The sequence below is a fragment of the Melanostigma gelatinosum genome (assembly GCF_949748355.1).
Source record: "Melanostigma gelatinosum genome assembly, chromosome: 23".
Classification (NCBI taxonomy): domain Eukaryota; kingdom Metazoa; phylum Chordata; class Actinopteri; order Perciformes; family Zoarcidae; genus Melanostigma; species Melanostigma gelatinosum.
In genome coordinates, this window is record NC_136656.1 from 4,348,646 (window position 1) to 4,371,755 (window position 23,110).

General features: G+C 41.0%; 2 protein-coding genes and 1 long non-coding RNA gene across 3 annotated transcripts in view; all 3 read right to left on the bottom strand.

Moving 5' to 3' along the window:
* The window catches only part of LOC306796340 (uncharacterized protein), a 38,905-nt gene extending 22,156 nt beyond the window's left edge, over nucleotides 1-16,749 (bottom strand). The window contains exons 1-4 of the mRNA XM_079295212.1: nucleotides 16,717-16,749; nucleotides 16,348-16,467; nucleotides 16,194-16,209; nucleotides 16,004-16,092 (exon numbers count right to left, since the gene is read on the bottom strand). Coding sequence (XP_079151338.1) covers nucleotides 16,004-16,092; nucleotides 16,194-16,209; nucleotides 16,348-16,467; nucleotides 16,717-16,747 — 256 coding nt within the window. The 5' untranslated portion in view covers nucleotides 16,748-16,749. The remainder of the gene's footprint in view (nucleotides 1-16,003; nucleotides 16,093-16,193; nucleotides 16,210-16,347; nucleotides 16,468-16,716) is intronic.
* On the bottom strand, nucleotides 3,922-6,832 carry LOC306796339 (GTPase IMAP family member 7-like). The gene is made up of 5 exons (XM_079295211.1): nucleotides 6,758-6,832; nucleotides 6,604-6,619; nucleotides 6,414-6,502; nucleotides 6,213-6,263; nucleotides 3,922-5,622 (listed from the first exon to the last, which is right to left on the bottom strand). The coding sequence occupies exons 2-5, from the start codon at nucleotides 6,606-6,608 to the stop codon at nucleotides 4,451-4,453; spliced, it is 1,317 nt and encodes a 438-aa protein (XP_079151337.1). The 5' UTR covers nucleotides 6,609-6,619; nucleotides 6,758-6,832; the 3' UTR covers nucleotides 3,922-4,450.
* A 4,470-nt stretch (nucleotides 16,750-21,219) lies between the features above and the next one.
* LOC306796681 lies at nucleotides 21,220-22,221 on the bottom strand. Its single transcript, XR_013773066.1, has 4 exons — nucleotides 22,130-22,221; nucleotides 21,670-21,755; nucleotides 21,523-21,558; nucleotides 21,220-21,354 (listed from the first exon to the last, which is right to left on the bottom strand). It is a non-coding gene; the product is annotated as an uncharacterized lncRNA (long non-coding RNA).
* Between the last annotated feature and the right edge of the window lie 889 nt (nucleotides 22,222-23,110).

The window sequence follows — 23,110 nt, forward strand, 5'->3', positions numbered from 1 at the left end:
TTAAAAGCTGTGTATCAAATCAAGACTTGTGCTTACCATGGAGAGAGGAATATGCATTGCATAGAGCCTCATTCTGGTTAACCATGTGACTTGTGGCAGAGCCCTGATTGGTGCTCTTAGACCCGCGGTTGATACATTTCCTGTGGTACTATAGAAAAACCTGAATGTTTCTGTCACGGTTCCAGAATATTAGCATCGGTTTGGTACCAAAGTATTTTATTCCACATAGTAACAGCAACTCCAACAACAATGGCAAACACCCCACATGCATGTATGTGTTTGCAAAAGAACCGGTTGTTGTGACATTGATAAAGAGACAAAAGGGTAAATAAAGGAAATCTAACGAAACTAAACTTTAAAATAAACCGTTTAGTTCCATTGAGCTTTAGAGATTTCTCTGAAACTAGAGTGTGAGAAGAGAACGCCACAGTGCTTCTCAGAATGAGTAGAACACTCTTCCGCTTCCTCTTCACACATTTAAGATGTGTTGCTGCATGTTCTGTGACGTACCAATACATTTTTTTAATTCTGAGAAGAAATTGAATTTTTTATGATAGAACATTGTGAATATTGTGAACATGAGGAAGTAAGCGGTCAATATTTCTCCATCTGAGACATCACAAGAAAAGAACAGGCTAATGCAGAAAGTTACGTTTGTAAAAGATCGGAAGCACAAGTTCCCCACTCTGTTGTGCTCTTCCTCATTTTCAGTACTGAAAATAAAAATGATCAAATCATTCATTTCCAAGAAAGAGAAGGTACAGAACGGCCTGCAGCTCATTGGACCGTGAGACACAATGATCTTTGTATCAATACGTTTAATATTTGTGTACTTTATGAAGGTATTGTAAAACTCTTTGATGAACGATATCAACCCACAGTGCAGGTGCAATAACCAACCATGCATTGGTTACATGCAGTAGTGCCGGACAAAGGATATGAAGCCTGAGCAGGTAATTGTATTCTTTGGAGCACAATGCTACCAGGAACTGAGCAAAGCAGGAGAACATTTGTAGCAAAGAAGTAAAACACTATGATGAGTTTAAAATTGAAGAAGTTCACAGATGTGTTCGTTAGGGAGTACTGCGGCTTTTTGAGAATGTGGCTCGTGGGTCCTTGACACATAACTACATGACTTAAAGAGGAGTGCCTTGTGTCGGTTCAATCAGGGTACTTTGTCACCCCCTTGTGGTTCTTTATGGACATTTCTAATTGAACTGCACAGTGACGGGGGACTAACAAGTCATATCTCTACTAAAATAAAACAAATACAACAAAACACTGTACAAAATGATTGTATGATCCACAAAGGCGTGTTCTCCAGGTTCAAGTACATCCGGCAGGAACGTCCATGTCATCATTCTGGCTTCCACAGAGTCCAACAGGCTTCTTTCACTTGTCATGTTCATCTCTTCGTCTTCTGAATAACTTCCGTTTGACCTATTGGTGGTGCTGTGGCTTTTTTGGGCAGTTGCAACACACTGTACAGAGTGTCAATGTGCTCTTCCTCCTCCAGGGGGGCGTACTTTGACCTCGACGTCTCTTGTGTCGTCTCGTGTCGCTCCGTATCTACGCCGCCATCACTCTTGCCCAGAGATGGAGTCACAGCTGGTAACACGCTGTAGACGGTGTCTACTTTCTGACTTCGCTGGGACCCCAGCTCCTCTCTTGGGCTGATGGTTGGGCTGCTGGTCTGGCAGGGCTGTGCGGCATCCACGCTCTCATAACAGGCCTCGGCTTGACTGGAAGAGGAAGTGGAGATGCTCGACACAGAGTGCGGCTTTGCCTCCACCTGCTGGCTTTCTGTTATCCGAGCAGCAGGTGCCTCTGCCTAGAAATAACGCCGTGAAATGGGTTTTTAACTATGTCACGCACTATGACAAGACATCTCCACGCAACGAAAACTCAGTTTCACATCTTGAAGAAAGGTTTGAGTTGTACATGCTTATGTAATACAGCTTACCTGGTGCTGATTATACTCTGCTGAAGAAAGCCCCTTTACCACACAGACAGCAAAGGCACAGAGGGACACGCACAGTGCAATGACTGTTACTAGAACAGTGGGTGGTTCTGAAGGTTTTCTCAAGCCTGGAAAGACATGGAAACACATGTGAGCAGAAAGCACCCGCAACCAACTGAACTATTAAAACGATGGAGGTGGTGGCCCAAAAACATCCAAGAAAGAGAGAAAGAACTGAATATATATCTACTGGATTTCCAGTGTTCGTCTGTCATCGTGTGAGCAATAAATACAAAAATCATCACATGATACTTACACATTGCCTCTGTGCTTTCATACACTTTGCTTGTGCTGACGTGGTTGTTGCCACTGCAGACAATGGATGTGTTGTCACTGAATATGGTGATGTTGACCTTCCTGAGTGATCTCTGAGATGTTCTGCAACCCTCTCCATCACAGAAGGACCACACCCACTCGTCCCTGATGGAGCAGTTGACTGTGATGTTGCACAGTCCAGCAGACAGGCTGGAGTGCAGTCCTGACATCCTCATGACAGGTCTGGGAACAGTCTCTGCAACCACAGGTCCAAGCAGATACATTAAAGGCATGAGGCTGTTTGCTGGCACCCTCTGGTGGCAACGAGTGAGACTCACAACATAATTCATACACAACATAAAGTGCACAAATCCACGATAAGGTTTTTCCTGCAAAGAGAATCACGAGGCGGCGCCATTGAAGGGAAGGCTTTCCTAACAAGCGCTGCACTTTCTGCCGTTCAAAGGTTTAATATATTACAGTAGAATATATAATCTCCAGTTGGCGTGTGCCATGTTGATGAACAGGGTCTCCTCAGCTATATGGTGTTATTGTTGGTAGAATACTTTATATTTAGATTAAATATTATAATGTATTAGCAGCATGTTAAAGTCATTTTTTTCTCATTAGTAGTGTGAAAGCTAATATTTCAAAGTCAGAACTAAAGGCCAGGTGAAGTCATCACCCGAATCATGACATGACACTGCTCTCTAGTGGGCAGGTGAGGCACCAGCAGTTTGTCTAGTTTAGGCTCACAGTAACACGTCCAATGTACTTAATAGTGCACATCTCCTGTAGAAAGTAAAGTCATGAACCTGAATGAGACATAAAGACTCAACGTGTTCATCAGGTCAATTATTAGAGTCTTTTTCAGAGTAACAGTCTTACAGCGAGTGTAAACGGAGAAGGGGAGGAAAACTACCAGAGAGGACTTGAGTCTAATGCATTCTTTTGTTTTATTATATTTTTATATTTGAATTCAACATTTTGAGAATGAAAATTATTCAGTGAATGAAACAGAACATGTTGATATGTAGTTTATAGCAGCTGACAAAGCTTTCAGCAGCAGTCTTCTCAGATATACATGACATGGATACTCTGCTGAAATGTTACTGGCCAGATTATGTTGACGGTCGACGCGTCACAAACACCAAACATGTGACTCGTCCTCTCACAGGACGCTGCATGCTCGGCTGCTGCAGTTTGGTTTGATTACAATTGTTCAAATGTGATCATTTATGATATTTTATCATCAAATATGACTTTCCAGGTTCATATCTGTCATAAAGTAATGGACATTATTTACTCACTTTCACTTCCTGTAAGTGTGTGTGTGTGTGTGTGTGTGTAAGTGTGTGTGTAAGTGTGTGTGTGTGTGTGTGAGTGTAAGTGTGTGTGTGTGTGTGTGTGTGTGTGTGTGTGTGTGTGTGTGTGTGTGTGTGTGTGTGTGTGTGTGTGTGTGGTGGGGGAGGGTAGTTTACTTTACCAAGTAAAAACTTGATTTGCTCAAATATCATTTTTTCAACAGGTTGCAATTTATTCATTGTTCTTTTTGTCTTGGTGATACATTGTAATCCACAAAGAAGCACAACTATTGTTCAACAACATGATGCTGTACATGGATTATAAAACGTTTCCTGGTTCGCTTTGTAACAGGAAACAGTGAACAATGTTTCAACAGGAGACAGAAATATAACCAACACTATACACTGTAGTTTGATTGGAACATTTAATCTATGAAAGATATTGAAACTATTTAATATTTGTGGTGGCTGCAGTGGAGAATACATGAAACAACATCAGACACTCTGTGCTAAAGATCACAAAAGACTGAACTTTTCTTTTATCACAAGTTAAATTGCTGTTGCAACACAAATTAGAAAAGACAATCAAGAGATTTAGATTTTTGATTTTGATTTTAAAAAACAGGTGCAAATCCCAAAGATACATACATGTTAACAGTATGGATCATAAAATATAAAGAATGTGAATCAGACATGTATGTAGGCCTACAATATATAATCTGAAGTACAGGTACGTGTCATTTTCAAGATTAAAGCTCAGGCAAGATATTCAACCCATTACATATTACATGAATAAACATGATCATCTCAATAGCTCAAGGTTTCATTTTATCTGAAGAGAGGTGTGACCTTTTTAATGATCTCCCCATCTTTAAGAGTCAGGGCTCTGAGGGCTGAGTAAAGCTTCTGATTCTGATTTGTACTTGGCTGTCTTAGCAGCAGCTGCAAAGACAAATACTACATCATCGATGACAGCTTTTGCTGCCCCTTTTGCTGCTTTGCGTGGTGTGTCTGCTCCTTCAGCTGCATCGTATCCTCTAAGAGCTCCTTTTATTGCTCCTCCTACAGTAACTGCCCCTACCAGTGTGGCTACTGCTATTCCTGCTGTTCCTGCTATTCCTCCTGCTATTCCTCCTGCTGTTGCTGTTGCTGTTGCTGCTGCTGATGCAATGTTGGGTAAAGCTCTTTCACATTGTCCTGGCTCCAGCAGAACTTTCTTTACAAGTTTGTAAACCTCTCCACCCATCAACACTACACCAAAAAGAGCTCCTAACAATGCACCTGTTGTGATACCTGCCAAATTGATCAAAAGCCTATTATACACTCTTTCTTTAGCCTTCTCTCTGATCTCTTCCTCTGACATGTTTCCTGATGACTGGCTAATGCATTCCTCCTCCTGTTTTATCATTTCCTCCACTGCTTGTAGCATCTCAGTGGTGTAGTACCTTCCTTCGTTTGCCTCAATCATCTTTTCTATTGTGTTGAGTAGCTCTTTCACTTGGAACTGGTTGCTCCTGTATTCATCCTGCTGGTTGTTCTTCCAGTATTTATTATCAATGACGTGGCAGCGGCCTCCGCACTTCTTCACCAGATCACTCACAAGCTTATTATCACGGATAAAGTCCTCAATGGTCTGTCCTTCAGGGAGCTGCTCACCATGAGTGAAGAGAACTGTCGCATATTTGAAAACTTCTTTAGAGAAGTATTGGTTTATTTCTGTGATGACAGCCTGCTCCTGCTTTGTGAATTTCTCCACTTTAAGCAAGATGAGAAAAGCATGAGGCCCAGGAGCGAACTCTGTGATGCACTTCACTATTTCAGACTTCAGCTCCTCCTCAGATCGATCTGTGTCGAAGAGACCAGGAGTGTCGATCACAGTGATGTTTCTTCCATTGACAGGTTTAGTTTCCGCTCGACATTCACTTGTTTCAGAGTTAGCATTGTGGTCGATCTTGAACAGTTCTTCTCCAAATATGGTGTTAGCCACGCTGCTTTTCCCAACTCCAGTTTTTCCCAGGATGACAATTCTCCTTCTGTTTGACACTGAAAGAGAATAATGTTCATCAATAATTCTGTGCTTTCACCTGTTGGTTGTTTTCATTTGAGATACACATGAGCTCAATTACAATAAAAATCATATTTGGTCAAAACAGGATGATGTATGTAACATGAAAAGAAGCCCACAAGCATCACAAACATCTTGTGTATCTAATCTCTTGTAACAGTACGATCACTGTCCAGCAATATGAGAGAAAAGTGTTAAAATAAATTAACTTACCGTCCATGTTGATAAAGTGAAGTAACAGGAGTGACAGTTGGTCGGACAAGACTGCATGTGAATGTGTTCCCTGTATCTTGTGTTATAACACTTTACTGTCACTGATTCTTTTACAACAGTTATCTATTGTGGTGCCAACTGAAGCTCGTCTTCTTCACTGTAAGTGTTGTATTTGACCATTGCTGACTCCTGGTGGTAGTAATAAAGAAACACACTCAAAGTGGTCGTACAAAGTCTGTTGTACTTGACTGTACCTGCAGCTACATCATAGATCTTTGTGTTTTGTGTCAATCAGTCACTTCATCTTATTCTAGTATTTCTAACAGCTCTGTGATGAACACAGTATATACTGTACCATGTTCAGGTTCTTCAGAGCCTCTGATTGTTTCATAGAGAACAGCATCACCTACAGAGCAGTGACAATCAAGACAAGTTATATCAATCATTTTAAACACATCATATGAATTCTGTAATCTTCTTAAACAGTAAACAGAAATGGAAATGTCAGGTTTAGAGTTCATGATGAATTATTCAATGAATCAGGATTAAAGCTGACCGTGGAGAAGAGAAGCGTAATCTCCGTCTTGAGTTTCAACCTGGTTGATCACGTGGTCTGTAGCTGGTCTCTGATTGGTGCTCTGAGACCTGGTGGGCCCAAAACATGAAGTAAATACAGAGGATCTAATGAGGAACATGTGAAGCAGTGCTGTTATGTTCAGAATGAGAGAAGAGAGTGTTGTACCAACCTCATGACGCTGGAATCTGTAAGAGAAAGGCATTTGCTGTTACATGTCTTTATATTACACATTGTTCTATTGTCACTGCAGTACATGTGTTTACATCTGTGACTTTGACTTGTTTAAGTGTCATCAATCTAATATGAGAAGGAAAAGATCTCACCTGTTGACTTTCTGCAGCGATACAGAAACAGCAGCAGGAGAAGAATCAGAAAAACTCCACAAAGCAGACCAACAACCAACAGCACGGGAAACGCAGAGCTTGCTGCTGTATCTTCAGCATCTACACACGAATACAAATACACATGAATCATGAAGAGACACACAAGTATTAGAACACATGCACTCAAATACACTTACATAAGCCCTCGATCACATGCTGTCTACCTTTCACTGCTGGTCACGTCACATTTGTATTTGTATGAATACGAAAACGTATAAAACCAACTTCTAGTTCAGTGATAACTTTTCTACCTCAGACTGTAACATAGATTACAAAAATATACAGTTTTTAATAATACTCACATTTCACTGACAACCAACTCTCTGCTGACATCAAACTCAAACCTTGTGTTGAATTCCTTCTTCTACATTTATCCTTATTCACAAATACTTTTTCTGCATTCAGTATTTCATATCAACTAGACTATTTAGTTCTTTACCGACTGGATCACTGTACTCTGTGTAGTAAACTGGGTCTCCTCTTCCTCCTCTGCACCAGAAGACTCCTCTTCCTCCTCGTGAGACACGGATTCGTCCAGTTGAGAGGACGGTAACATCTGGTGTGTTCAGAGGTGCAGAGGTTTTCTTGCCTTTGTACCAGAAGTATGTCCAACCAGATGATGATGAAGATGATGAAGATGATCCCACAGAGCAGGTCAGGGTCACTCTGTCCTCTACAGGAATGTCTTCTCTCAGTTGGGCCTTTGGTCGTTCTGTTTTAATGTAGAACAAAAACATAACAATGGTAATTGTTGTGTCTGTGAATTCGACCAGTTTGATGAATAATTAAGACAAATAATCTCATCCAGCATTCTTGGTGGAGCAACAACGTATTGATGAAACAATGCAGAAGATAATGAATCACTTCTGAATCTGTGAATATGATTAATGTTTAGTAAACTGAAGGAAATCATCAGAACCCATGTTGATGTTTCACACTGATGAACCACTGAAGTTGTTGGTTAAATGAAGCTGACATGGATTACAGTGAGTACAAACACACTTTTAAAAATGGATGACACTTTAAACACAGCCTTCTTTTCTTTAAGGGTCTCAAAGATAATTCAGATAAATCTTCACTCCGCTTCACTCTGACAATGCTTCATGTCTGCAGCTCCTTCATATGTAAACTACAAACGTTTTATTTTCAGTTCCATTGGTTCAGATTCTTCATCTTCAAAGTTACTCATGTAAGAGTTCCCATCTGACGTCAGAGAAATGTTCATTTAAACTGTGTTTTGATGGTTTGTGTCCATTTCAATCAATGATGCGTCTTTGTAGAAGTCAGCATTCTTCTCCTTTCTCTGACCTCGATGTCTACAGTGAAGAGTCACTGATTCTCCTTCAAACAAGGAGGATGCAGGAGTTTCTAGCATCACATCTTTGTCTGTGTAACAGTTAGTTCATTGTTTCAGTGAACCAGTTTAATTAAATCAACAATGTTACAGGTATCAGTGGTTTATGTTTTAACATTATTAGAATTTAACATTAAGTTGGAGACAGAAGAAGATGTCAAAGTCACTCTTCCTGTAATAAATAAGAACAGGTTCACTCAGTAATGAGGACATTTCCCCTGAAGGAGGCGCCACACTCACCTGCTCTGTTTGATACATTAATGTCATCACTAATTAATCACTGACTCGTTTCTCAAAAAGGATAGAATATTGGATGGTTTGTCTTATTATTATTATATAAATGTCTTCATGTAATCAGCTGAACTGTTATTATGTTATATTCACACTTTGTCAAACAGGTTGATCATATCAACATGAATCATGAATAAACAAGTGTTTTCAGTCAACTTGGTCATGATGGTAAAACTTTGATCACTTACCTGATACAGTGAGAGAGACTTTATTACTTCTTTTAATAACATCTGATGAGATCTTGGGAGTTGCAACACACTGATATTCACCGCTGTGTTCCGTAGTTAGAGGTTGTAATATAAATCCATTATCTGAGCTGTAGGGGGAAAGCGTATAACCAGGCTCCATGAGTGAGTAATTCCAGTCAGTGACTTCTCCTTCACTCACGTCACATATGAAGGTAACAGTCTCTCCAGCAAATAAAGTGGACCAGTTTGGCTCAATGGACAGCAAAACATCTAGAAACAAACACAAAATGCAAAGAGTGAAGTATTTTTTCTTTTTTTGTATTCATCATAAACTAACTAAACAGAACACATAAATATTCATTGTTAAAGGGTGATAGCAGGTGGAGAATTGTCTTGAGTGAACTGAATATATAAAGAGAAAGAAAAGTGTATAAAAACCTTGAGCGTGTCCACAGTAGAGGAGGATATTCAGCACTAAAATAAAGTTAGAAACTTCATCATTCATCATCAAACAGACAGAAACTAACATCAGTCGTTTAAAATGTTTTATCAATGAAAACTATGATTTAAACACAAAGTACTCACAGAAAAGCCCCGGCACACACACAGCGTGTCCCATCCTCACATCCAGCACTGACACTCTGTCACTCTGCTTCTGAGTAATGCTTCTCCTTTGTGTAAAGAGAAAGAAACGTATGAAGCATGATGGAGAAATCAGGAAATGCAGAGAAAAAGAAGACGCATAACAGATAAATATTGGATCTGAAGTTTTCTCCAACTTCTGCTTCTGAGTTTACGGCCTGTGCTTCCTTCCCTTTTACACAAAGCTCAAACAACCAGACTGGTTTGAACACAGCACATGTTTTATGCTTATGAGGCAGAAGACCATTCAATTTAAATAGTCTGATAATAGATATTTCAACTAGCTTTCTACAAATATGATCATCAGCAAAGGGTCAGTCGTTCTTTAAGTTACTGTGAAGGCAGCTGCATGAAGTCAACTGACTACAGCACAAGGTTTTAAAGATTCAGATGTCATACTCACTGTGTCATCCATGGTCTTTCTCACCAAAATGGGACAGTTTTTAAATGAAAATATGTTCGTTCTTCAGTTAGACTCAGTCTGTCACATCACAGAGTTCTGAGAGTGTGAATGTCTTCACCTTCTGGTGAAATTCGGCTTTTAAGTTGTCACGACTCTACCCACAGGAAGTGACCGTGTCAGAGCCAAACAGAAATAGTGTGATCAACGGAAGTGGAGGAGAAGAGAGCCAGAGCCTCTCCCAGCTACACTGTTAACACTGGTCGCTGGGACTCTATGGGTTTCGTCATGGAGAGTTCAAATATAGTTGAGTTGTATAGATATAAATTAGCATTGAATAAGTCTGCAGTGTGCCAGTGGACTCATGGGATATGTTGTCGATAGCTAAAAACAAGTTTAGTAAGACTTAAATGTGATATGTAACCCATTTTAATCTCTTTACATTGTAAAGTTTACAATAAGCATCACATTCGTTCAAGCATCAAAGCCACATTTAACGCTAACAGCCAAATGTTACACAACAGCAACTGCAGGAGGATGTACAGTAGGGCATTATGGGAAGCCTGTTTTATCTCCACTCAACAGTAGCGTCACAACAACACTCTCAACTCAGCTCATGTTTTTTGTGCAATACAAATGAACACAACTCTATGTGCAACCATCATTTGAGAAAAGGCACAAAAGAGGAAATAGTCTTTTGAAGACATCCATCTATGATGCAGACACCTCATTTACATAAGACGTAATGGAGACGATGGACGGGGAATGTCCACACAGTTTAGTTCAGAAACAGCATGATGAGAGTAATGAGGAAAGAATTCAGTTGATATGATAAACAGATGACACACAACATGCAACAGCAATCACACAGACACAACTGTGTAGATTTGACAACTGTACACTTTGTTGACACCTGTTGGTAGTATGTAGTATGTATTAGCATGTTGGTAGTATGTAGTATGTAGTAGCATGTTGGTAGTATGTAGTATGTAGTAGCATGTTGGTAGTATGTAGTATGTATTAGCATGTTGGTAGTATGTAGTAGCATGTTGGTCGTATGTAGTATGTATTAGCATGTTGGTAGTATGCAGTATGTAGTAGCATGTTGGTAGTATGTAGTATGTAGTATGTATTAGCATGTTGGTAGTATGTAGTAGCATATTGGTAGTATGTAGTATGTATTAGCATGTTGGTAGTATGCAGTATGTAGTAGCATGTTGGTAGTATGTAGTATGTAGTATGTATTAGCATGTTGGTAGTATGTAGTAGCATGTTGGTAGTATGTAGTATGTATTAGCATGTTGGTAGTATGTAGTATGTAATAGCATGTTGGTAGTATGTAGTATGTATTAGCATGTTGGTAGTATGTAGTATGTAGTAGCATGTTGGTCGTATGTAGTAGCTGCCCGAGGTGACTTGGATTCATTGAACTACTGTAATCTGATCGTGTTTTGTTCTGGAAGCCAGACATCCTGACATTTCAGTGAGAATCACTCACTGCACTGGCAGCTACATTTGCCACTGTTTTAGCAAAATAAAGGGCATTTATAGAGCAGTGCATGTTAATAAGGCATACTGGATAGTTTTCAGTGTCTTTAGAACCTCTGATTGTTCAAAGAGTCAAGTTTTATCACCATTAAAACATTCATTTTTGTAAAATGTGTGTTTAAAAGCGGTGTATCAAATCAAGACTTGTGCTTACCATGGAAAGAGGAATATGCATTGCATAGAGCCTCATTCTGGTTAACCATGTGAATTGTGGCAGAGCCCTGATTGGTGCTCTTAGACCGGCGGTAGATACATTTCCTGTGGTACTATAGAAAAACCTGAATGTTTCTGTCACGGTTCCAGAATATTAGCATCGATTTGGTACCAAAGTATTTTATTCCACATAGTAACAGCAACTCCAACAACAATGGCAAAGACCCCACATGCATGTATGTGTTTGCAAAAGAACCGGTTGTTGTGCCATTGATAAAGAGACAAAAGGGTAAATAAAGGAAATCTAACGAAACTAAACTTTAAAATAAACCGTTTAGTTCCATTGAGGTTTAGAGATTTCTCTGAAACTAGAGTGTGAGAAGAGAACGCCACAGTGCTTCTCAGCATGAGTAGAACACTCTTCCTCTTCACACATTTAAGATGTGTTGCTGCATGTTCTGTGACGTACCAATACATTTTTTTAATTCTGAGAAGAAATTGAATTTTTTATGATAGAACATTGTGAATATTGTGAACATGAGGAAGTAAGCGGTCAATATTTCTCCATCTGAGACATCACAAGAAAAGAACAGGCTAATGCAGAAAGTTACGTTTGTAAAAGATCGGAAGCACAAGTTCCCCACTCTGTTGTGCTCTTCCTCATTTTCAGTACTGAAAATAAAAATGATCAAATCATTCATTTCCAAGAAAGAGAAGGTACAGAACGGCCTGCAGCTCATTGGACCGTGAGACACAATGATCTTTGTATCAATACGTTTAATATTTGTGTACTTTATGAAGGTATTGTAAAACTCTTTGATGAACGATATCAACCCACAGTGCAGGTGCAATAACCAACCATGCATTGGTTACATGCAGTAGTGCCGGACAAAGGATATGAAGCCTGAGCAGGTAATTGTATTCTTTGGAGCACAATGCTACCAGGAACTGAGCAAAGCAGGAGAACATTTGTAGCAAAGAAGTAAAACACTATGATGAGTTTAAAATTGAAGAAGTTCACAAATGTGTTCGTTAGGGAGTACTGCGGCTTTTTGAGAATGTGGCTCGTAGGTCCTTGACACATAACTACATGACTTAAAGAGGAGTGCCTTGTGTCGGTTCAATCAGGGTACTTTGTCACCCCCTTGTGGTTCTTTATGGACATTTCTAATTGAACTGCACAGTGACGGGGGACTAACAAGTCATATCTCTACTAAAATAAAACAAATACAACAAAACACTGTACAAAATGATTGTATGATCCACAAAGGCGTGTTCTCCAGGTTCAAGTACATCCGGCAGGAACGTCCATGTCATCATTCTGGCTTCCACAGAGTCCAACAGGCTTCTTTCACTTGTCATGTTCATCTCTTCGGCTTCTGAATAACTTCCGTTTGACCTATTTGTGGTGCTGTGGCTTTTTTGGGCAGTTGCAACACACTGTACAGAGTGTCAATGTGCTCTTCCTCCTCCAGGGGGGCGTACTTTGACCTCGACGTCTCTTGTGTCGTCTCGTGTCGCTCCGTATCTACGCCGCCATCACTCTTGCCCAGAGATGGAGTCACAGCTGGTAACACGCTGTAGACGGTGTCTACTTTCTGACTTCGCTGGGACCCCAGCTCCTCTCTTGGGCTGATGGTTGGGCTGCTGGTCTGGCAGGGCTGTGCGGCATCCACGCTCTCATAACAGGCCTCGGCTTGACTGGAAGAGGAAGTGGAGACGCTCGACACAGAGTGCGGCTTTGCCTCCACCTGCTGGCTTTCTGTTATCCGAGCAGCAGGTGCCTCTGCCTAGAAATAACGCCGTGAAATGGGTTTTCAACTATGTCACGCACTATGACAAGACATCTCCACTCAACGAAAACTCAGTTTCACATCTTGAAGAAAGGTTTGAGTTGTACATGCTTATGTAATACAGCTTACCTGGTGCTGATTATACTCTGCTGAAGAAAGCCCCTTTACCACACAGACAGCAAAGGCACAGAGGGACACGCACAGTGCAATGACTGTTACTATTACTAGAACAGTGGGTGGTTCTGATGTCTCCTCGTGGTCAGGATTAGGTTTTGTCAAGCCTGGAAAGACATGGAAACACATGTGAGCAGAAAGCACCCGCAACCAACTGAACTATTAAAACGATGGAGGTGGTCGCCCAAAAACATCCAAGAAAGAGAGAAAGAACTGAATATATATCTACTGGATTTCCAGTGTTCGTCTGTCATCGTATGAGCAATAAATACAAACATCATCACATGATACTTACACATTGCCTCTGTGCTTTCATACACTTTGCTTGTGCTGACGTGGTTGTTGCCACTGCAGACAATGGATGTGTTGTCACTGAATATGGTGATGTTGACCTTCCTGAGTGATCTCTGAGATGTTCTGCAACCCTCTCCATCACAGAAGGACCACACCCACTCGTCCCTGATGGAGCAGTTGACTGTGATGTTGCACAGTCCAGCAGACAGGCTGGAGTGCAGTCCTGACATCCTCATGACAGGTCTGGGAACAGTCTCTGCAACCACCGGTCCAAGCAGATACATTAAAGGCATGAGGCTGTTTGCTGGCACCCTCTGGTGGCAACGAGTGAGACTCACAACATAATTCATACACAACATAAAGTGCACAAATCCACGATAAGGTTTTTCCTGCAAAGAGAATCACGAGGCGGCTCCATTGAAGGGAAGGCTTTCCTAACAAGCGCTGCACTTTCTGCCGTTCAAAGGTTTAATATATTACAGTAGAATATATAATCTCCAGTTGGCGTGTGCCATGTTGATGAACATGTGCGCCTAAACGCCGCCTGGCCCACCGTCTTGTACCTGGTTACACTCGTAAAATGTAAAGAAATAACGTGATTGTATTTTATATACATTTTATCAATTCTTTTCCGCACTTTATCGAAAACAAAAGCTCAAATAGAAGATATTAGTTACGTCACAATACACCTGAGGACATGATGCCACAAATACTGATCAAAGCAAATCATCTAAACCAGGAAGTGTAACAATCGAAATGAATCATTCAATTGAAAAAGGATGTCTTTTAAAATAGTCCTGAGAAAAGTTGTGTGAGAGGAGATTACTTAAAATACTATTATTTTATAAAAATCATTGTTAAATGCATTAAAAGCAGACGATCTACCGTGGTGTAAATAATGTTTAGTACATTTGTGGTCGTATTCTCAGTCAAACACAGCGTACCCTAACCCGGTCTAATAATCATTTCGTGAAAGAAATGTCAGTCAGAAACATGCTGACAGCGCAGCGCTGGAAGTTTATTGATGCATAAAATGGTCAAACATAACAAAACGTAATAAATTCATCCAGGTGGAACTAAAACACATACAGCACCTGTCAAACATTTATAAAAAGGCAGAGAGGAACTTCAATGTCGGACAAATACGTTGTCCAACAACAGATTAAATGTGTAAAGCTTTTTCATCAAAATTAAAAGAGAGGATGACTTTATATCCTCACTATCACCAACGTACTGAAGATCAAAGATTTCTCACTGTTTGTTTGTTTTCAACTTTTTAAACCCGCCTCCATTCAAAGTTGTCTACAAGAGCTTTAACAAACAAAGAGACTGTACCAAAGAAGAAGAAAGCATAAAGTAAACACTCAATACTAATATTTGAACATATGTAATAATCTGAAGTCCTTTCACCAAGTTAACAGAATATTAAAGCTGTATGATGTATTTCCTTTAGATGATGTGCTGACAGGTTAACTGTACAAAATACTGTCTCATATCAGGAAAGCAGAGGTTCACACAACAATTACACAAAAACACAAGATGTGGTTTTTCATGTTGTCGTCCATTCCAGTGGTTCTGTCCATGCAGATGTTTTCATGGATCTGGAAGAAAAGCAAAGGGGAAAGAGATTTAAGGTTATTCAAGAGTTACAGATGTGTTATAACACTTTACTGTCACTGATTATTTTACAACAGTTATCTATTGTGGTGCCAACTGAAGCTCGTCTTCTTCACTGTAAGTGTTGTATTTGACCATTGCTGACTCCTGGTGGTAGTAATAAAGAAACACACTCAAAGTGGTCGTACAAAGTCTGTTGTACTTGACTGTACCTGCAGCTGTTCCCATCGTCACATTTGAGTAAACGCTCTCCTCTGGTTCATTATTCGTCCCTGTTAGAAGGATCAGATGAATGCATGAAGAGATCATTTCTTCTCCTTTATTTCAGCTCTGCTGGCCTACAAACACATCTCAACTATTGCATCTTATTCTAGTGACATGAAGTAAAAGAACTCACTCTACCAATCAATGTCTTGCAGCTCAACCACACAATCTGTGACATCATAGATCTTTGTGTTTTGTGTCAATCAGTCACTTCATCTTATTCTAGTATTTCTAACAGCTCTGTGATGAACACAGTATATACTGTACCATGTTCAGGTTCTTTAGAGCCTCTGATTGTTTCATAGAGAACAGCATCACCTACAGAGCAGTGACAATCAAGACAAGTTATATCAATCATTTTAAACACATCATATGAATTCTGTAATCTTCTTAAACAGCAAACAGAAATGGAAATGTCAGGTTTAGAGTTCATGATGAATTATTCAATGAATCAGGATTAAAGCTGACCGTGGAGAGGAGAAGCGTAATCTCCGTCTTGAGTTTCAACCTGGTTGATCACGTGGTCTGTAGCTGGTCTCTGATTGGTGCTCTGAGACCTGGTGGGCCCAAAACATGAAGTAAATACAGAGGATCTAATGAGGAACATGTGAAGCTGTGCTGTTATGTTCAGAATGAGAGAAGAGAGTGTTGTACCAACCTCATGACGCTGGAATCTGTAAGAGAAAGGCATTTGCTGTTACATGTCTTTATATTACACATTGTTCTATTGTCACTGCAGTACATGTGTTTACATCTGTGACTTTGACTTGTTTAAGTGTCATCAATCTAATATGAGAAGGAAAAGATCTCACCTGTTGACTTTCTGCAGCGATACAGAAACAGCAGCAGGAGAAGAATCAGAAAAACTCCACAAAGCAGACCAACAACCAACAGCACGGGAAATGCAGCGCTTGCTGCTGTATCTTCAGCATCTACACACAAATACAAATACACATGAATCATGAAGAGACACACAAGTATTAGAACACATGCACTCAAATACACTTACATAAACCCTCGATCACATGCTGTCTACCTTTCACTGCTGGTCACGTCACATTTGTATTTGTATGAATACGAAAACGTATAAAACCAACTTCTAGTTCAGTGATAACTTTTCTACCTCAGACTGTAACATAGATTACAAAAATCAAAAATATACAGTTTTTAATAATACTCACATTTCACTGACAACCAACTCTCTGCTGACATCAAACTCCTCAAACCTTGTGTTGAATTCTGTGTTGAACCTTGTGTTGAATTCCTTCTTCTACATTTATAAAAGCCTTCATCTGACTTTGTAACTGCAGAGATGAACAGCTCCCCTCTGGTATGGTTTGGGATGAGTTTGCCATTTCTATAGAAATCCACATCAAGAAGAACATTTTCTGTCTTCAACTTGCAGCCAAGAGTGACAGAATGTCCCTCAGTCACAGGACGGACAGGGCTCACCAGGATAACATCATCTGTACAAAGATCAAAGAACAGGAAGTTTGGCTCAAAGACATCAGCTGGTTGAACAAGCTGACGTAGAATGATGAGAAGACATTCTGTCGTTTTTAATTTAATATACAGATTCATACAGCAGCTGAACGAATATGTTTCAAATAAATTAAAACTCACACTGTATAGTGATGTTGACTGCATTGCTGAACTGTGTTTTAGACTCACACCAGTACACTCCACTATTCCAGAAACGGTTCATGTTGCATGTAGATCCAGTCATTGTTCCCCAGGAAGTACAGTATCTCAGGGAGCCATATACAGAAAACTTGCTCACTCTCCACTCAGTAGAGTTTCCCTCACAGCTCAGTGACAGTGACTCTTTGTTGAAGTGCTGAACTCTGTCAGGACTCACTGAGAGAGACGCTGCTGGATGAAGATCTGAAAAACACACAATGAGGGACAAACAAAGCACAGAAAAACCACAATGGAAATAATTACATTCCTTTATTGTGGATCTAATCATTGTCATTGTTGGGGCTTAAAGGAGCAATGTGAAGGATTTGGTGGCATGTAGCGGTGTGGTTATAGATTTCAACCAACTGAATACCGCTCACTCCTGTTTCACTCAGTGTAGGACCACGGTACCACTGTGCTGCACTCTGCAGCTCACTACTGTTTCACTCAGTGTAGGACCACGGTACCACGGTGTTGCACTCTGCAGCTCACTCCTGTTTCACTCAGTGTAGGACCACGGTACCACAGTGCTGCACTCTGCAGCTCACTACTGTTTCACTCAGTGTAGGACCACGGTACCACGGTGCTGCACTCTGCAGCTCACTACTGTTTCACTCAGTGTAGGACCACGGTACCACGGTGTTGCACTCTGCAGCTCACTACTGTTTCACTCAGTGTAGGACCACGGTACCACAGTGCTGCACTCTGCAGCTCACTACTGTTTCACTCAGTGTAGGACCACGGTACCACGGTGCTGCACTCTGCAGCTCACTACTGTTTCACTCAGTGTAGGACCACGGTACCACGGTGTTGCACTCTGCAGCTCACTACTGTTTCACTCAGTGTAGGACCACGGTACCACGGTGTTGCACTCTGCAGCTCACTACTGTTTCACTCAGTGTAGGACCACGGTACCACGGTGCTGCACTCTGCAGCTCACTACTGTTTCACTCAGTGTAGGACCACGGTACCACGGTGCTGCACTCTGCAGCTCACTACTGTTTCACTCAGTGTAGGACCACGGTACCACGGTGCTGCACTCTGCAGCTCACTACTGTTTCACTCAGTGTAGGACCACGGTACCACGGTGCTGCACTCTGCAGCTCACTACTGTTTCACTCAGTGTAGGACCACGGTACCACGGTGTTGCACTCTGCAGCTCACTACTGCAGCCTTCAGGTGATGTGAGAACATGAAAGGATCTCTCTTTAAGCCGTGTCCTGTCCGTTCTATGGCGGTGCAACATGGCGGCCTCTGTGAAGAGGACCCACTCGCTATGTAGATATGATGTGAAGGGCTCATAAAGGAAAGCACATCGATTCCTAGTTTCAGGTGATTATTTATAAAACATTGTGAATATTGTATTCAATTTCTGCTATTAGATCCACCAAACTGCGACACACTGTTCCTTTAAACGGTTCTGAATTGTTCAACAGTGTAACACAGTGCACAGGTAACAGGTAACAAATACCTGATTACATCTAAATGTCCTGTATTTAAAGGTTCAGGGGGAAAAAGAAGAAAACAATAAAACAGATTAAAAGAATTTAAGAAAAGACATGAAAGCCAAATTAGGAAAGGGGAAAATGAATGAAGGAAAGGATTTAATTAAGGAAGGAAGGAAATCAAAGGAGAAAGTGTCTTGACCTTATACTACAGTACATATTTGAGTAAGTATTGGTTTATTTTCCAGATCTGGGCATTAATAGCATACATTAAATATAAACACATCTTTAGATTCAATGTCAACGAATAGAAATAAGAAAAAATATTCATGAAATAAAATACAATTGTAAAGACGATTCAACGAAATAAAAACGTTTTTAAAACATAAAAAATATGTAACAAAAATGTAATGTAGTAACCTTAAGAGAGAGTATTTCCAAAGCCATAAGTTTGTAAAAAATGCAAACAACAAATTGTGTGTGAAGATGAAGAGGAGGGTCAAGAGATTCACTCATTCAGTAGAATCCAGCAGAAGAATCATCAAACAAGGAAAATAATGAGTTCATTTCTTTCACTGTTCAAGAATAGAAAAGTCTGAACAAACCTACCTCCAGACCAGATGAACTTAGTTTGACTATACAGAGTGTGAAACACTGGATCTCCTCTTCCAGCTCTGCACACATATCCTGCTGTGTGCGTCTGTCCATGAACAATGTAGGAATCCTGTTCAGTACCATCGGTGCTACCAGGTAGAAGCTCATAGCTGTAGGAGCGGTGTGACAGTTTGGGAACAGTCTTAAACCAGAAGAACCTCCATCCTGCAGATGGAGGTTCAACACTGCAGGTCAGATTTACTGAGTCTCCAGGACTCAGCCATAATGGAGACACAGTGAGGACAGGCTGAGGTTTCTCTGTTGGAGAGATTTCACAGAATAAAGACGTGTGATGATGAGTCCTTGGTGGATTACATGCACTGCTCGTGTCCTGCAAGGTACGCCGTCTTAAAATATGTTAACCAAACTAACATTTTAAATATTCTGTCAACATTTAGTGGAATAAAAATAATGACTTACGGGGTTTAATTGTGAAAGCATGACTCAGATCTGTTGAAGAGCTTGTATCTTTCAGTCTGCCCTTACACCGGTAGTCTCCACTGTGTGATGGTCTAATCATGGAGCCACTTGGGTTTGGAGGTGTGTGTGAGCTGGGTGTTCTCCATTCATACTCCCACTCAGCGTCTCCTCCATTCTTTACTTCACATGTGAGAGTGATCGTCTCTCCAGAGTAAATCTCAGGCCAGTTGGGTTGCGGAGTCACAACAGCTCTGTTTGTGACTGTTCATGATCATCAGGCCCCAAATAGAACAGTTAGAAAAACAACGTTTTTAGTGTTAGTCTGAATCCTTATTCACAAATACTTTTTCTGCATTCAGTATTTCATATCAACTAGACTATTTAGTTCTTTACCGACTGGATCACTGAACTCTGTGTAGTAAACTGGGTCTCCTCTTCCTCCTCTGCACCAGAAGACTCCTCCTCCTCGTGAGACACTGATTCGTCCAGTTGAGAGGACGGTAACATCTGGTGTGGTCAGAGGTTCAGAGGTTTTCTTGCCTTTGTACCAGAAGTATGTCCAACCAGATGATGATGAAGATGATGAAGATGATCCCACAGAGCAGGTCAGGGTCACACTGTCCTCTACAGGAATGTCTTCTCTCAGTTGGGCCTTTGGTCGTTCTGTTTTAATGTAGAACAAAAACATAACAATGGTAATTGTTGTGTCTGTGAATTCGACCAGTTTGATGAATAATTAAGACAAATAATCTCATCCAGCATTCTTGGTGGAGCAACAACTTATTGATGAAACAATGCAGAAGATAATGAATCACTTCTGAATCTGTGAATATGATTAATGTTTAGTAAACTGAAGGAAATCATCAGAACCCATGTTGATGTTTCACACTGATGAACCACTGAAGTTGTTGGTTAAATGAAGCTGACATGGATTACAGTGAGTACAAACACACTTTTTAAAATGGATGACACAACTGTGTTTTGATGGTTTGTGTCTATTTCAATAAGTGATCCGACAGAAGAAGATGTCAAAGTCACTCTTCCTGTAATAAATAAGAACAGGTTCACTCAGTAATGAGGACATTTCCCCTGAAGGAGGCGCCACACTCACCTGCTCTGTTTGATACATTAATGTCATCACTAATTAATCACTGACTCGTTTCTCAAAAAGGATAGAATATTGGATGGTTTGTCTTATTATTATTATATAAATGTCTTCATGTAAACAGCTGAACTGTTATTATGTTATATTCACACTTTGTCAAACAGGTTGATCATATCAACATGAATCATGAATAAACAAGTGTTTTCAGTCAACTTGGTCATGATGGTAAAACTTTGATCACTTACCTGATACAGTGAGAGAGACTTTATTACTTCTTTTAATAACATCTGATGAGATCTTGGGAGCTGCAGCACACTGATATTCACCGCTGTGTTCCGTAGTTAGAGGTGGTGATGTAAATCTCTTTTCTGAGTTGTAGGGGGAAAACGTATAACCAGGCTTCATGAGTGAGTAATACCAGTCAGTGACTTCTCCTTCACTCACGTCACATATGAAGGTAACAGTCTCTCCAGCAAATAAAGTGGACCAGTTTGGCTCAATGGACAGCAAAACATCTAGAAACAAACACAAAATGCAAAGAGTGAAGTGTGTTTTCTTTTTTTGTATTCATCATAAACTAACTAAACAGAACACATAAATATTCATTGTTAAAGGGTGATAGCAGGTGGAGAATTGTCTTGAGTGAACTGAATATATAAAGAGAAAGAAAAGTGTATAAAAACCTTGAGCGTGTCCACAGTAGAGGAGGATATTCAGCACTAAAATAAAGTTAGAAACTTCATCATTCATCATCAAACAGACAGAAACTAACATCAGTCGTTTAAAATGTTTTATCAATGAAAACTATGATTTAAACACAAAGTACTCACAGAAAAGCCCCGGCACACACACAGCGTGTCCCATCCTCACATCCAGCACTGACACTCTGTCACTCTGCTTCTGAGTAATGCTTCTCCTTTGTGTAAAGAGGAAGAAACGTATGAAGCATGATGGAGAAATCAGGAAATGCAGAGAAAAAGAAGACGCATAACAGATAAATATTGGATCTGAAGTTTTCTCCAACTTCTGCTTCTGAGTTTACGGCCTGTGCTTCCTTCCCTTTTACACAAAGCTCAAACAACCAGACTGGTTTGAACACAGCACATGTTTTATGCTTATGAGGCAGACGACCATTCAATTTAAATAGTCTGATAATAGATATTTCAACTAGCTTTCTACAAATATGATCATCAGCAAAGGGTCAGTCGTTCTTTAAGTTACTGTGAAGGCAGCTGCATGAAGTCAACTGACTACAGCACAAGGTTTTAAAGATTCAGATGTCATACTCACTGTGTCATCCATGGTCTTTCTCACCAAAATGGGACAGTTTTTAAATGAAAATATGTTCGTTCTTCAGTTAGACTCAGTCTGTCACATCACAGAGTTCTGAGAGTGTGAATGTCTTCACCTTCTGGTGAAATTCGGGTTTTAAGTTGTCACGACTCTACCCACAGGAAGTGACCGTGTCAGAGCCAAACAGAAATTGTCACGGGAGTTCACAGATAGGACCCAAAAGCAAGACCACAGGAGACAGAAGTGAATGTTAAACAGGTTTTATTTATAGACAGGTGGGTGCAGGTGTGGAGCCCGTGGTCCGACACTCGAGTGGCAGATCGACGGTGTGAGTCCCGTGGCTCGACACCGGAGGCCTGGCAGCTTGACGGCGATTGTAGTCCGTTTAACCCCAGGCGGGTAGAGTGACAGAGTGTAATCCGTAGACCACAAGGAGAGCAGAGCGGCGGAGCGCAATCCACAGACACAAGGAGGGCAGAGCCGTGGAGTGTAATCCACAGGGTTTCAGCGGGTTGAAGACGGTACGACCTGACACTCCCAGACTGCAGGACCAGAGTTTATATAGTGGCAGGCTACTCATTAAGGGGCCCTGAGTCTGGTGTGTCAGGCTGCAGGAGGTGATCAGCTTGAGTGTCCTCAGCCGTGCACGATTAAGGGTGCGGCCCTGGGAGGTGTCTGAAGGCAGAGGACAAACAGAGCACATGGCACACCACAACAGACAGGGGAATCCTGGATCCTGACAGTACCCCCCCCTTAAGGCACGGATTCCAGACGTAACACAAGACCCAACACAGGGCGGGTGGAGGGGGTCCGGAGGAGGGATGTCCCCACAGCTATAAGGCCGACTAGGGTGGGCGGCGGGGGTCCGGAGGAGGGGTGACAGGATCTGACCCGCCACGGGGCCGCCGAAGAGCGTCGGCCCCCGGTGCTCCGGCGGACGGCCGGGAGGGCAGAAGGGCTCCGGCCACGGGTGCTCCG